The following is a 16,041-nucleotide window of genomic DNA, read 5'->3' on the forward strand; positions in this document are numbered from 1 at the left end:
TTTGCAAGCGAGAGACCTGAGTTCAATTCCAGGCAGAGGGCGAAACCTTGGGCAAGTTTCCTTACTCCACACAGAGCCTAATAATAATCCCTCCAAAACAAAACAATAATAAATCGGTCATTTTCAATCTACGACTGTTTGTGGGACATTGCTGTGCGCAATTGGCTGCCGCGTTCACCCACAAATATACAGTCAATTCACTTTACAGTGTGTTCTGTGAAGCGCTTTGGGACGTCCTCCCGACGTGAAAAGCGCTATATCAAATGCAAGGATTATTATTATTATTATTAGAAGTGGAGTCCTACAGCGTATTAGTTAGAGCTCTCGCCTTGCAAGTTTCTATTCCTGGGCAGGTCAAAACTTCAAATAAGTTTCCTTACTCCACACGCCTCTGTTTACCCAGCAGTAAGTAGGAACCCGATTGTCAGTCGATTTAAGCGGATGGCTTTTCCGGGGATAGTAATCCCTCAAAAAAAAATGTGGTCGCTCAATCCTCGACAGTTTTTGTGGGGATACTGCTGTGTTCAATTAGCTGACGTTAACAACAAAATACAGTCAATCCACTTCACGGTATATTCTGTCGAAGCGCTTTGAGACGTCTAAACGACGTGATAAGGCGCTATGTCAAATGTAAGGATTACTGTTATTGTGGCAGGGGATGTGAGGCGGGCCAGACAGATGGGGGACACAAGGCAGATTATAATAATAATAATAATAATCCTTGCATTTGATATAGCGCTTTTCACGTCGGGAGGACGTCCCAAAGCGCTTCACAGAACACACACTGTAAAGTGAATTGACTGTATATTTGTGGGCGAACGCGGCAGCCAATTGCGCACAGCAATGTCCCACAAACAGTCGTAGATTGAAAATGACCAATTTATTATTGTTTTGGGTTTTGGAGGGATTATTATTAGGCTCTGTGTGGAGTAAGGAAACTTGCCCAAGGTTTCGCCCTCTGCCTGGAATTGAACTCAGGTCTCTCACTTGCAAAGCGAGTGCTCTAACCACTGAGCTACAGGACTCCACGGATTGGTGCTTAATGAAGGCAGCAAGTGTTTTTTTCCCCCCCCGGTTGATTCACTGATCAGTTTTGACACTGCCCGCCTTTCCACAGACCAATATTGGGGAAAAAGTTTTGCACGGTTTAAGTTTGTAATTAGCCAAAGCTTTCATTTTTTGGTCAACAGACGTGCAACACGCAAACCCGCCCAATCGGGCGTGAAACCCCGCCCAATCGGGCGTGAAACCCCGCCCCCAATCGGGCCGCGCTGCGCTCTGGGTCAAGTGACTGCCCCTCCCCTCCTTCCCTCCTTCCCTCCCCCCGGAGCCACCTGAATCACGTGGTCCCGGCCAGCGCGTAGCGCGATTGGCAGCTCTCCGCGGGCGCTGTCGACTGACGTCAAAGCCCCGCGTCTCCACGGAGACGGGACGTCACGCGTTGCCTCGGCGACCGCGGTCCTGCGCCAGGGCGACGTCAGAGACACGTCAATGGCCCGGTGGGCTTTCCCTGTGTGTGTGTGTGTGTGTGAGAGTGTGAGCCGCTGCCCGGGCACAGAGTGAGTGAGACACTCACACACACACACACAGAGGCTGCACTGCTCTGGCCGGGCTCCAGGGCTCAGAGAGAGAGAGACACACACACACACGCACAGAGGGAGCCAAAGACCGGGCCTATCCGCGTTCGCAGCCTCGGCCTCTAGTATTGCGGTTCCCAGGCCTTCCCATTCTCACTGCCCGGACACTTCTGGGGCAGCAGGAAGCACAGCAACAACAACCAGCAGTTACATATATATATATATATATGTATATATGTATATGTGTGTGTATATGTGTATGTATTGATACACATCTCTATAGCGCCTTTCGCATCAGGAGGACCTTCCCTTTTGCTCATTGTCCTGAGCCACACGGTTCCCAGGGATTTGCTGGTGCTGAGCTCCCCCCCCCACACTCCTCCTCCTCTCCCGGTAGCGGAGCAGCGCAGCGTGAGTGGGAGCTACTTTTCCCCCCAACCCCCAACCCCCAATTCAATCCCGTGGATGAGCCATGGTCATGACCGTGTGCGAGAGGCCGTGCAGTCCGCCCCGCGCCCTGCGGGTGGGCTTTTACGACATCGAGAAGACGCTGGGGAAAGGCAACTTCGCGGTGGTGAAGCTGGCGAGGCATCGAGTGACCAAAACGCAAGTGAGTGCACGGACGAAAGGGCTTTTGGTTTCGGGTCATTTTTCGGGAGAGATGGAAATGGTGGCGGTGGGCGGGTGGTGGAGAGGTGGCGGGTGGGGGGGGGGTGGTGGAGGTTTTGGATCAGATTAAGCGACTTCCAAGGTTTTTGAAATTTTATACATTTCTAACGCAGGTTCCGACAGGGTGGTTCACAGTGTGAAGCACTTTGAGGCATTTCAACGATGTGATAAGGCACTATATCAAATCCGAGGATTATTATTATGGTTGTCCCGTGAAAGTGCTTAGCTGCTGTTCTGGGAACTTGGGATTTGGATTAATTCAGTTAAACACGCACAAGTTCACCTGAATTGTGATCTGGTTATTGTCTTTCAAAAGGTCACAGGTATTAAACATTTCTTAAAATGACACTTGCTTTTTCTCCCCCCACCCACACACAGGTTGCAATAAAAATAATTGACAAAACCAGATTGGATTCGTCTAACCTTGAGAAGATTTATAGAGAAGTGCAAATCATGAAGCTTTTGAATCATCCACACATCATCAAACTCTACCAGGTAACTTGCTTAAACTTACGCAAAGTATCCTTTATGTGCGGCGTGAGAGCAGGCGACCGAACTGAGCTTTCTGTTGAAACCAACAGAATTTCGATGCCAAAAAAAGCAACAAAGCTTTTTGTTTTAAGACTTCTTTTTAAAAGCAGAGGGAAGAAAGCGGAGTAGAATTAGTCTGGAGTCATTTTAGGCAAAGACAGCGTGTGATACGTGAATGAGGGACGTTTCATTTATTGGCCATTTATTTGGGGTTGTGAGAGGCTTTTTTGTAAATCGGATAAAGCTCTTGAACAGACTGTCTGAAGAAGAGTGGGAATGTGAGCCACTTCACACAGTGACCATGGCTTGATGTTTTGCTTACAGTATATCGGTGTATCTAGAATCAGAATCTAGCTTTACAAACCTTTCTTGGTATTTCAATTGGCAGAGGTTATAAATGAACCCGATTAATGTTTTCCCTGTTCAAACACACGACGGGAATCCTTCACGTCCTTAAATATTGGATTTTTGGTTAACTTTTTAAAGAAAAAAAACGGTTTTGCCCACAATATACTTACTCTGTGAAGCACTTTGAGATGTCTCAAAGACGTGATAAGGCGCTATATCAAAATGCAAGGATTATTTTATTATTTTCTCCATTTACCAAGCAATAGCATTCTAAAATACAAAGGTTTGTGTATTCTTTAATTTTCCTGTTACCAATTTTTTTTTAGAAAGCTGGAGTAACGAATAAATACCCTAAAGAGAATACAACTTTCAATTATGATGTAGTTAGTGCATAAGGTCAGGGTTAGATTTGGTATATAATGTCTGGGTTAGATTGGCTACCATGTTTTGCTCATAAAATACAGTCAGTCCACTTTACAGTATATCCCGTGAAGCGCTTTGAGATGTTTCGACGACGTTATAAGATGCTGTATCAAATTATTATGGGTATCATTATAGATTCAGTGTATATTATAGTAGTAATAATAAGGATTATTATTATTATAAAGCCAAGGTTAGATTCAAAGCCTAGTTCGCTTAATAATGCATGTTATTTTAATAATACATCACACCTGCTTACCTTTTAAATGTTCACATGATGGGTTAACGTGATACTATTCTGTGTAATCTGTGCAACATATCATTTAAGCACTCCCTTAATCTCCCAGCTGTATATATCCTGTGTGAAATGGTTTGCTCAAATTGTTAAGGTTATTAACGATTCAGTTGAAAACTGTCTTTTGTTATGAGGTTGTGGTTACTGTGACTGGGACAAGCGAGGTAGCACAAGCAAGATTGCAATAAATTATTATAGATGGTTAAATAGATATGATGCAGAGGATGAAAATAGTATTTAGTGGCAATAAATAGGATCTGTTTACGTAATCGAGATAAGGACTTTCACTGTGTTTTGTTTCTCAAAATTGCCCATTGAAGTTGATCTCAAAGGTAGATTAAGCCACGATAATAATTACTTGGTGAATTCACTTGCTTTGGCAGTTCACCTACGTTATCCATTCTCTTGGAAATTGAGCTGAAAACATTTTTAAATAAGATACCTTTATGAATCCATCCAACCACAGTTCTCAGTTTGCACAAATACTCTCAATGTCTAAAACATTAAAGAATTTCTGATTTAGATATTTCAGGATCTGGGGATTGTTTGTTGGAATTGAAGGCGTAGTAAGCAGGTTGTTTCTTAAGATGAACAAACTTATTAGGGATGACAGATTTAGAGAGGTTAAAGTGTATGCGTGTGTGGGGGTCAATTATAAGTGGGCGCACGGACTCCATTTTTCACAGATCAGTTAAACGAGCCTCACAAAACTCAGGTTTTTTTTGAAAGGCAGCTGCCATTGATCGAGTCCTTATGACATGCTGGCAATGCTGTCTGTGACCTTTCCCCATGAATTGTTTTCATGCCAGGCCTGACCTAATTTGTCACAAAGCCAAAGGGGATCATTGAAACTCTTTTTTTATTACTCCCCAATCCTTCATGTGAGCTGGGAACTGATGATGCCCGATAGCAATTGGCTGAGTTCCCAGAACTGTGCAGCACAGCACGCTCCGTTCGTTTGCTGCTGGAGCATATCATTTCCTGGAACCGCTCTGCTCTCCTCGCACTTCTTGGTAGCTACACATCTCACTGACGTGTTTCGGGCAGCATGCTGACGCAGGCTTGCAACTTGTTATTTCGCATTGTTGTCCATTGCGCATTTCATCAGGTGACTTACAGCAGCGATGGAGAAACGTGCCTCTCTCCTATGTAATTAACCGTCTCGAATAGTCGCAGAACACAGTGTTATCAATAATTATTTAGTATTCTCTCCGGCTCCCTCTCTCACCCCCACCCCTAAGCGTTTTCACACCTGAAAGTGCTTTCAATGTTTTACTGGTAAAACCACAGGGATTTTAAGATTACAGATGTGAAGGAAGCCATTTGTACTGAATACAACATTTTCTCACTTGTGCTCCAAGGGCAGCAATACAAAGAATAAAGCTTTCACTATCTCCCAATCTTGAAGGGGAGTTTCTCCCTGTCAACCATTCCTCCAGATAAAATTCATTCACTTCATGGCTGTTTGGTGAAAATTGACTGTTGCAAAATTGGCCGCCGCATTGGCCTACAAATACAGTCTTCCAGTAAAATCCTCTTTGAGATGTTTTGACGATGTGATAATGAGTGCTCGCAAGTGAGAGGACGTAGCTTTGATTCCAGCGCAGGGTGAAACGTTAGGCAAGTTTCTTTACTCCACACGCCTCTGTTTACCTAGCAGTAAGTAGGAACCCGTTTTTTAGTCAAATAGCAGATCGCCTTTCTGGGGGTAATAATCCTTTCAAATAAATAATAATAATAATTTAGTCATTCAATCACAACTGTTAGTGGAACAGCGCTGTGCGCAATTGCCTGTTGTGTTTTGCCCACACAATATACACTCCATTCACTTTACAGTTTATCTTGAAGACGTGATAAGGCGCTATATCAAATGGAAGGATTATTGCTGTATTGTTATCTTAAACCCAATCCCCAGAAGACAGCTCCCATTGGAGCAATGTGATATTTATAATAATCCTTACATTTGATAAGGATAGGGATTTTGAGGGGGTCGAGCAGATGTCTCAAAGCATCCCTCAGGTTTTACTATGAAGGGTAGTGACTATGTTATGTTGTAGGTGAAGTTTGCGATTCCCACGTCAGCCGAAAGTGCCCTGTCAGTTTGTGCTAAAGAAAGGGCACGATTGTGCTCTCCATTGACACTCACTGAAAGGTGGGTTAAATCTTTGGGATAAACGTCTTTCAGGTCAAGATCTCAGAGCAGAAATGGAGAGATTTTATTTGTGCCAGCCTGCACTGGATTCAGGCCCCGGTCTCCTATACTGTGTCCAAATTGCAAAACTAGAATAGTTTACAAGAAAGTTTACACTGCAACATACAGTATGTCTGAAAATTTACCTGTAAGAAATAAGCGTGGAAAACTGGATGATTAAATGTAACTTTCTCTTTCCAGGTAATGGAAACAAAAGACATGTTGTACATGGTGACGGAATATGCCCAGAATGGAGAAATGTTCGGTGAGATTTTGTTTTTTTTTATCAAACCTTGAACCTGAAACCAAATACGACAGGATTTTTTTTTATTGGAGATTTAATGGAGTCCGGCAGCGAAGTAGTAGTTTTCTTGCTTCACACATCTCTGGCAGTTTACCTAGCAGTAAATCGGAACCCAGTTGTTAGTTGATTGGCAGATCACTTTCCAGGATTATTAATCCCTTCAAAAAAATATTCCACGACTGTTTGCGCTGTGCCCAATCAGTTGCCATGTTTAGCCCACAATACAGTCAATTAACTTTACAGTATATTCAGTGAAGAGCTTTGAGATGACTCAACGACATGATGAGGCGCTATATGAAATGCAAGGATTATTATCAGTAGTAGTAGTGATACTAAGACCTTTGGTTAGTAACACTTCCTTTCTATCTCTTGTTTCAATGCAGATTACTTGTCAGCAAATGGGCCGTTGAGCGAAGCCGAGGCTCGACGGAGATTCTGTCAGATCCTGACGGCTGTGGAATATTGTCACAACCACCACATTGTGCACCGGGACCTGAAGACTGAGAATCTGCTGCTGGACGCTAATATGAACATTAAAATTGCAGGTACTGTACAGGCTAATACTCAAACGCACTGCTCAGCGCACCCTGTTGATCTGATAGACATTGGTGACTTGTATTCTAACACAGAGGGTTTGCCAAAGAATATATGGTAATATAGTGTGGAGTCCCTTAGCGTGGTGGTTAGCTCACTCGCCTCGCAAGCAAGAGGACCCAGGTTTGATTCCCGGCTGGGGCGAAACATAAGAACATAAGAATTAGGAGCAGGAGTAGGCCATTTGGCCCCTCGAACCTGCCCTGCCGTTCGATAAGATCATGGCTGATCTTCTGACCTAACTCTAATTACCTGCCCTATCCCCGTATACCCCAATCCCTCTATTTTTTTAAAAAATCTATCAGTCTCAGCCTGAGGCAAGTTTACTCCGCTGGGAACCCTTTAACCAGTGTGTTACAGGCACAAGTTCCCACTGCTGACTTTTCCCCCAGTGTGGAAATTATAATACTAAACAATAATAATCCTTGCGTTTGATACAGCACTTTTTCAGGCTATTGAGACGTCGCAAAGCGCTTCACAGAATATATTGTAAAGTGGATTGCCTGTGTATTTTGTCGGCAAATACAAAATATTTAGTCCATTTTGTGGCTGTAGTTCAGTAGCTCTTGGATTGCACCGCCCTACGTAAGTGTTTGAGTTATTGCTGGTGTGAGCCGAGGCTACGTCACTCAGTTTCTGGTTGACACCTGCTGTGTCGAAACTCTAGCTCTGAGCAGTGCCACTGAAACATGTTGGAACTGGCCTGGAACCACCAGCTGACGCATTTGCATCTTCGTTACAGATTTTGGATTTGGGAATTTTTACAAAAGTGGTGAACCTCTGTCTACTTGGTGCGGGAGCCCACCCTACGCCGCACCCGAGGTCTTTGAAGGGAAAGAGTATGAAGGACCTCATCTTGACATCTGGGTAAGAACACACACACACACACACACACACACACACACACACACACACAAAACCACCAACCACACATATTCCCATTCGGGGCGAAACCTTAAGCAAGTTTCCTTACTCCACATGCTTCTGTTTACCTCGCAGTGAGTAGGAACCCGGTTGTTAGTTGATTGGCAGATCGCTTTCCGGGAGTAATAATCCCTCCAAAAACAATAATAAGATAAAATCCCTTTTTTAAAAAAAAGGTCACTCAATCCACATTTGTTTGTGGGACAGTCCTCTGCACAATTGGCTGTCAATTTTTCCTAAAAAAATAGTCAATCTACTTGAGGTAAATCCTGTGAAGCGATTTGAGACGTCTCAACAACATGATAAGACGCTATATCAAATGCAACGATTATTATCATTAGAATCTTAAATTTGATCGGGTCCCTTCTCAATCATTTAACCAATAATATTGTTTATTAAAGCGTTCTTACTTACCTTTTTGTCGTTTTTTCAGAGTTTGGGGGTAGTGCTGTACGTTCTGGTTTGCGGATCGCTTCCGTTCGATGGTCCCACATTACCAGCTCTCAGACAAAGGGTGTTAGAGGGACGCTTTCGGATTCCATTCTACTTATCTCAAGGTACGTTTGTGACGTTTTTCAGAACGTGTTTATTCTTGACGTTTGCTCGTCCCACATCCCCTCCGTTCCGCCATTGGCGGCCGTTCTTTCAGCCCCTACGCCAGAAACTTTGGAGCTCTCTCCCTCAATCCTTGCCCCCTCCTTCCCCACTTTTAGATCACGCCTGAAGACCTTCCTCTTCAACTGCGCTTACAGTCACCTCCCACCCTCCCTCCAGTTCAGCATCAGGCACTGCAACTGTTAAGCGTTCCAAGATGCTACTCTGCGTGAAGCGAGTAATATAAATGCAAGTTGTTTGTTGTTGTTTGTCTGATTGAAGGGCAGCGAGGCAGTGGTGTTACTAGGATGGGCTTTATTACACGGAAGTTTATGGACTGGATTCAACCTCGTATTTTAAAGGCACCAAAATCTCTCCTCTTCCAACAGCTTGTGAAAACCTGATCCGCCGAATGTTGGTTGTCGACCCTACGAAGCGCGTAACAATGTCGCAAATCAAACAGCACCACTGGATGCAATCAGCCATGTCTCCCCAGGAACCATTGTCTTATTCCATCAAGGACTACAACTCAAATCTTGGAGACTACAATGAGCAAGTCCTCGGCATAATGCAGAGTCTCGGCATCAACAAACAGAAGACTATTGAGGTAAATGAGAGTTTGTTGTCTGACGTTGACTGCTGATTCAAGGTTGTGGAGTACCATAGTGTAGTGGTTAGCACACTCGCCTTGCAAACGAAAGGACGTGGGTTCGATTCCTGCGCAGGTCGAAACGTTAGGCAAGTTTGCTTACTCCACATGCCACTGTTTACCCGGCAGTAAGTAGGAAGCTGGTTGTTAATCGATCGGCGGATCATTTTCCAGGGGTTATAATCCCTTTATTAAAAAAAAATTAGTTGCTCAATCAACGTCTGTTTGTGGGACACGGCTGTGCACATTGGCTGTTGCATTTCGCCCAAAAAATCCACTTTACAATATATTCTGCAAAGTCAGAGGAGCCATCCTTCACCTGACTGTGCATGTCCAGGTAGACATTAAAAACCCTGTGAAACTATTCAAGAAGCGAGTTTCTTTCTCTCCCACTGTCCTGGACAACAATTCCCCAGATAAAATTGGTCATTCACTTTATACTTGTTTGGGGGACATTGCAGTGCGCAAATTGCCTGCCACATTCGCCTACAAAATACACAGTCACTGCAGGTTACAATAATTCCTGTGAAGCACTTTGAGTCTTCTCAACGATGTGATAAGGCGGGATGTCAAATGCAAGCATTATTATTATTATTGTGATTGTCATTCTCACTTCCTTCTTTACTGTGGCTCCAACAAAATCCATTTTTATTTTTCCAGTCATTGCAAAACAGCAGTTACAACCATTTTGCCGCAATCTATTACCTTTTGCTGGAACGAGTCCAAGAACACCGAAGTAACCAAGCAATAAGCTGCCCGACTCCTGGAGCCCAGCTACAGAAGCTAAGAAACGTGACTGAGCAAAGCCAAGCAGACGTAAGTTCTCAAATAGGATAACCCCAATGTTAATTGGTATTCATGTAGCAACCAAAATAGAAGTGACTAACTGAGTTGACAGTTGGATATGTCATAACAGCCAAGTCAGTACCTGTTTGAATTCCTCTCTTAACCTCACCCAATAATAAAATTAATTCAAATGAATTATTTCATTGACTAAATAACTAATCACATGCTTCAGATACCTGACTGACCAAAACATTAATTGGATCCCTACAACAACAACAACTTAGATTCAGAGCGCTTAACAGCCCGAGCCGGAGGGAGGGGGAGGTTACAGGAAGAACGGATGAAGAGGACAGTTTTCAGGCGTGACCCTGACGATAGGGAAGGAGGGGGCAAAGCGGGGGGATTGAGGAAGAGGATCTGAAATCTCTAGATCAGGCATGGAACATATTGTCTTTATTTTAATTGTTTTACTTTTTTTATTTTGTAGGTACCTCAGGAAGCTCTTGTGGATTTTGTGACGAACCATTACTCATCCCCTGGGGTGCTAACCCATTCCCTCCCGCATTCTGTGCTCCAGAATGAGATGGATTGTGACACCACTTGCTTCCAGGTAATCTAATTATAATAATCCTTGCATTTTATACAGCGCCTCACACATCTCACAGGATATACTGTAAAGTGCAGTGCCTATGTATTTTGTGGGTGAAATCCGGCAGCCAGTTGCGCATAGCAGTATCCCACAGACAGCCATGAAGTGAGCCTTCCACCAGACCAAACGTGTGACCTTTGCGGTAGATATTGTCTTCCTTTTGGCCACTGATGCAAAACTGGTATTTATTTTCAAGTATTTTTTATTAAACAGCCAATCGTCTCTCCAGTGGATGCTTCAGTCAAGGCTCTGCTGAAGGGTCGGTCGATGTCTCCCTGTAGCCTCCTGGAGACAGCCATCAGCGAGGAGGTGAGGATGGATCCCGAGTTGGAGGAAGAGTTGATGGGACGAAGCCAGAATTCCTCACACGTCCTGACCAACACGTGCCGACGGCACACGGTCGCTGAGGTCTCCACTCATTTCAACAGCCAGACGGCTCCATGTGAGTTTCTGAACGGGCTTATAATCAATCACAGTCTTGTAATCACAGCGCTTAAAGGGAGAGGTGCGGAGAGTAGAGGTGCCTTGATTTTGAGCCAAGTACAATTTAGCTCCAATAAGGAAACTGACTGCTACAGCAACACTAAATTGCTGAGTGTGTGAATCCTGCATCATAGTGCAAGCAAGAGCAACTAGGCTTCATTCCCTGGCAGGGTGAAACCTTAGGCAAGTTTGCTCAATCCACATGCCTCTATTTAAGTTGGAATCCAGTATTTAGTTGATTGGTGGTAAGAATCCCTCTCAAAATCCATGAATGGGTGTGGGACACTGCTGCGTGCAATTGGCTGCCACTTTTCACCACATAATTCACAGTCAATTCACTTTAACATACAATATATGCTATGAACTGCTTTGAGACTTCTACCCTCCCTGCCTTCCATCCTTCATGATCCTAACCTCCAGCTTGGGTGTAAATCCTTGACTGTCCAGTGCCTTGGAACGTCCAGCTGACGTGAAAGGCGCTGTGTAAATGTAATTTGTTGTATTTAAGCGGAAACTTAGTACACATGCGAGGAAAAAGAGAATGGAGGGGATTAAGAAGGGTTGGTCCTTTAGCAGAATTATACACTGGGTGTAGAATGCTCATACAATAATCCTTGCATTTGATGTAGCGCCTTATCGAGTCACTGAGGCATCTCAAAGCGCTTCACAGGATATACTGTAAAGTGAATTAACTGTATTTTGTGGGTGATTACGAAGGGATTGTGGGAGATCTCGTACCGAGTGTAAACCCCAGCATGGAACCAGTTTGACCGAATGTCCTGTTAACGTGCTGCAGCGTTCTAATATTTAAACCTCCTCCGTCTCCCCACTCCACAGGTATTGTCGTCACCTCATCCGCCCACCCACAGGACGGGGCCAGTTCAGATAGCTGCCTGACCTCCTGCTGCAGGGACAGCCTGCTCTCTGCGCACACCACCTATCAGACTGAGGGAGTGCTGGCGGCTAATCTAGCAGCAGCTCGCATGACTCCGCCCTTCATGTACACTGCGTCGGCCACTCCTATCCTGCAGGAACAAGGCCAGAGCGTCAGCATGGGCGGAGCTCAGCTTCCAGTCACCTTCCAGGAAGGCAGGAGAGCCTCGGACACCTCCCTAACCTCAGGTATGTCCCTAGCACATTCTCCCGTTCACAAGCTGTCTGATATAGTTAGGTAGTAGTTAGAACATTCACCTCGCAAGCGAGAGGACCCGGGTTCGATTCCCAGTCAGGCCAAAACTTTAGACAAGTTTCCTTACTCCACACGCCTCTTATTTACCTAGCAGTAAGTAGGAACCCGGTTGTTAGTCCATTGGCAGATTGCTTTGCGGGAGTAATAATCCTGTTCCCCCCAAAAACTTATATCCATGTCTGTTTGTGGGACACTGCTGTACGCAATTTTCTTCTGCATGTCACCCACAAAGTACACAATCAATCCACTTTACAGTATATCCTGTGAAGCACTTTGAGACATCTCAAATGACGTGATAAGGGGCTATATCACATGCAAGAATTATTATGACTCAGGAACCCAATGACCAACCCCACCTCATTACAGATCTCTTGACCATCCAGCGCCTTGGACGTCCTCCCGACGTGAAAGGCGCTGTGTAAATGTAATCTGTTGTTGTTGTGACTGTGACACTGAGCTCAGTGTTTTCTTTCAGGACTGAAAGCTTTCCGACATCAGCTGCGCAAAAGCCCCAGAGCCAAAGGATTCATTGGGCTGAACAAAATCAAAGGCTTTGCCCGTCAAGTGTGCCAGTCGTCCCACTCGAGAGCAGCACGGAATCGACTGGGTCACCTTCAGCTCTGCAGCCCTCAGCAGGTACAGCCCGTGATCTGATCTCCTTCCCTGCCAAAAGCTCTTTGAAAGAACCACATTTCAATGGAAATGGGCATCAGTGTCTAATGTGTCATGTTTTGTTTGAATCAGAATGTGAGGGCACTGCCTGGCACTGGGGCGGCAAATATGAATGCTTTCAATGGAACCTCGAGAGAAGCCAGGACGTTGTTGGAGGAACTGTTAGACCAGCAAAGGTGAGCTTCCAGATCTCTCGATTCATTCATTATACACTAGTGTGCGTGTGCGCGCAAGATGGGGGTGCGGGGGGAATCTGTACATCCAGATAATGTTCCTATGCGTTCCTCCCGCCTTAGTAATGAGTAGCGACTGGTGGGGTGACTGTTAACATCCTGGTTAATGGTGTAGTTCAGTGTTCCTGTTGGATAGTGTGTAACATTGGTGTCAATGTGTTTATCTTGTAGAATGCTACAACTAACTCACCAGCAGAGCCAGCAACTACTGGGGCCCTGCCTTGAGGGGTCGAGGGTAATGGAAACGTCAGCACTCACAGCTGAAAGTATGGCTCCTCACCACCAGACCAGCCCATTCCACCTGGCGGAGCTCACACATGCAAACCAGCTGGAGCTGTCGTGTAGGGCCCAGTCACAGCTGAGCAGCTTCATGGGCGCCTGCCTCTCGCCCCTATCTCCCAACGACCAACTTTTGGACTCGCAGTTACCTCAGACTTTCTCCGGTCTCCTCCAGCAAAGGCAGTTCTCCTTAGAGTCACAGAACCTCAAGCTGCTCTCAGCAGACTGTGAAATGGAGGACCTGACGGCTGTCCAGCTGGGCAAAATCGTACTGGTGAACTGACTGGGCGCCAAGTCCTTCCTTCCATGAACACTTACTGAGAATCCAGGACCTGTTAGTATTTGAAAAAATTAACAAGTCTTAAGTCTGCAGTCACCTGCAATAAGCAGCTGCAGCAAAATCGCTTTAAGAAATACGAACCGACAATACTTTTGCACTTTAGACTGATTTAAAACAGTGTAGATGTCTCTTTTTCACTTGTTGCTGTGAATTTCCGTGTGTTGTGTAAAAAAAAAAGACCAAAGAAGGAGGGCTGTCTCCCAGTGTGTGTGTGTGTGTGTGTGTGTGTATATGTGTTTTGTCAAAGCTGCAGCCCACAGTGCTGTTGGAACTGCATCAGGTCACTTTAAAACGAAACAATCCGATTTGCATTGATCAAGAACTGTTGAATCTACAAACCTGAGAGAGAGAGATAGAGAGGGTGTGAAAGAGTGTGCGAGTGGGAGAGAATGTTTTCTGTGTTATTGAAACTGATCTGACTTTTGTCTGCAAACCCGACGTGCAGCCGAGCAAGGGTTGACCGCTGCAGAAGAGATACTGTGAAAACAACGCAAATCTGCGCCGAGTATTAAATTCCCGTGTTCAAAGGAGCAAAAGTTTTACAGAGCAAACATGAAGAGAGAGGGACTGTGAGCAAGCTGCACACATAACGCTCAACACAAACTGTTTCCACTGCTTTCAAACGGGGAAGCAGCGCTGCTGAAGTATTCCAATTCACCTCTCGCCAGAATGCCAGCATTTCACAGCACTTCTCGTTGCATCGATCGAGGTTGTTACTTTCCAGGGGCACGCTTCTCATTTCAAACAAAGGAATACAGACAGTTACTAATAATATTCGTCCTTGATGCACATTGACATTTCAGGAGCGAGGATCGTAATGACTTTATCGTGAAGCATATTCACATGAAAACTCCAGGAAGGAAGCTTTTTTTGATGTCGTAGCTTTTATGCTACACAAAGAGGACATAAGCTGTGTGTTTTTAATGTTATCTGGGTCCAAATTAGGAACGAATGAACTTTTAAGGACTGTGCAATAATCTGTTCCAATTGTAAATTGTGTGAAGCGAAACCGAACACTTTTTTTAAAAAAAAATGAACTTTATTTAACTTGTCAGTAAAGTACAAACTGCTCTGAAAATCTTCCCATGTCTGCAGGAGGTTGATTCCCAGTTGTTTTTTTGTTTTTCTCTTGTTCAATTTGTTTTGCTTGTTTAGTCCTGTAGCATAGAGATTAGAGCTCCCGCCCTGCTTAAGGTTTCACCCTGCCTGGTTTGATTCCCGGGCACGGTGACACCTTAAGCAAGTTTCCTTACTCCACATGCCTCTGTTTACCTAACAGTAAACCCGGTAGTTAGTCGATTTGAGAGTCCTTTTCTGGTGGTTAATAATAATAATTTGGTCACTCAATCTACCACTGTTTTGGGGGAAACTTGTGCGCAACTGGCTTCCGCATTTTGCCCACAAAATACAGTCAATTCACTTTACAGTACATCCTGTGAAGCGCTTTGAGACATCTCAACGACGTGTTAAGGCGTTATATCAAATGCAAGATTTATTCTCATTATTAATTTATTCTCAATATAATTTTAAAAAGAGAGGCAATATAATTTGGCAGATTGTTCATGGTTAGGTGAAGAGATTTCTCTGGTCACAATCATTTCCAGGATGACAGACTGGAAGTTCACTTAAACCTTATTTCAAGTTCACGTTGTCCTTTACCAAATGCAACAGCGACCACAACAATTTTACATTTACACAGCACCTTTCATGTTAAGGTGATATCTCAAAGCACTTCATACTGGGAGCACAAGATGGGAGTGGGTGGAAGTGAGGAAGGAGGTGGTGGAGGAGGTGTGATCGAAAGCACGATCGAAAAGAAAGCTTTTAAAAAGCTTTAAAGTTAGACAGAGGCAACAAGTGGGAGGGGCATAACAGTTGAGAGATTGCCCTGGGAGTTTCACCCACAAAATACACAAACCATCCATTTTACAATGGAATTCTGTGAAGCGCATTGAGCCGTCTCAACGATGTGAAGAGGTGTTATATCAAATGCAAGGATAATTATGGCAGGGGACACAAGATGGGGCGGACAGGGTGAGGGATGTGAGGCAGGTCGGTGCTTAATGAAAGCAGCAACTGTTTTTCTCCTGGTTGATTCACACACTGTTCCTTCCAGATATCAATGTTCTAAAACTGCTGCGTAAAGTGCTCCAAGTGAAATCATTGTCACCTCAACCAAGATAGAATAACAAGGGACATGAGAACGGAGATTGCTGTATCAGTAAACAGTGATTAGTGCTTGTGAGTGCTTTTTCTCATTCTCCCTTTCGGTCAGCCGGGTGTCTGACACATGCAGAAACTCATGGTGCTTAAG

At 44.5% G+C, this 16,041-nt stretch overlaps 1 protein-coding gene across 1 annotated transcript; it reads left to right on the forward strand.

Moving 5' to 3' along the window:
* Positions 1-1,861: 1,861 nt before the first annotated feature.
* sik1 (salt-inducible kinase 1) lies at positions 1,862-14,805 on the forward strand. The gene is made up of 14 exons (XM_007908810.2): positions 1,862-2,187; positions 2,625-2,741; positions 6,233-6,296; positions 6,719-6,880; positions 7,672-7,796; positions 8,287-8,410; positions 8,837-9,054; positions 9,757-9,912; positions 10,370-10,492; positions 10,745-10,973; positions 11,852-12,136; positions 12,679-12,839; positions 12,948-13,051; positions 13,280-14,805. Exons 1-14 carry the CDS (start codon positions 2,050-2,052, stop codon positions 13,668-13,670), a joined length of 2,397 nt encoding a protein of 798 aa, XP_007907001.1. The 5' UTR covers positions 1,862-2,049; the 3' UTR covers positions 13,671-14,805.
* Positions 14,806-16,041: the final 1,236 nt, after the last annotated feature.

Source organism: Callorhinchus milii, unplaced genomic scaffold (assembly GCF_018977255.1).
Source record: "Callorhinchus milii isolate IMCB2004 unplaced genomic scaffold, IMCB_Cmil_1.0 Scaffold4, whole genome shotgun sequence".
NCBI classification, from domain to species: Eukaryota; Metazoa; Chordata; class Chondrichthyes; order Chimaeriformes; family Callorhinchidae; genus Callorhinchus; species Callorhinchus milii.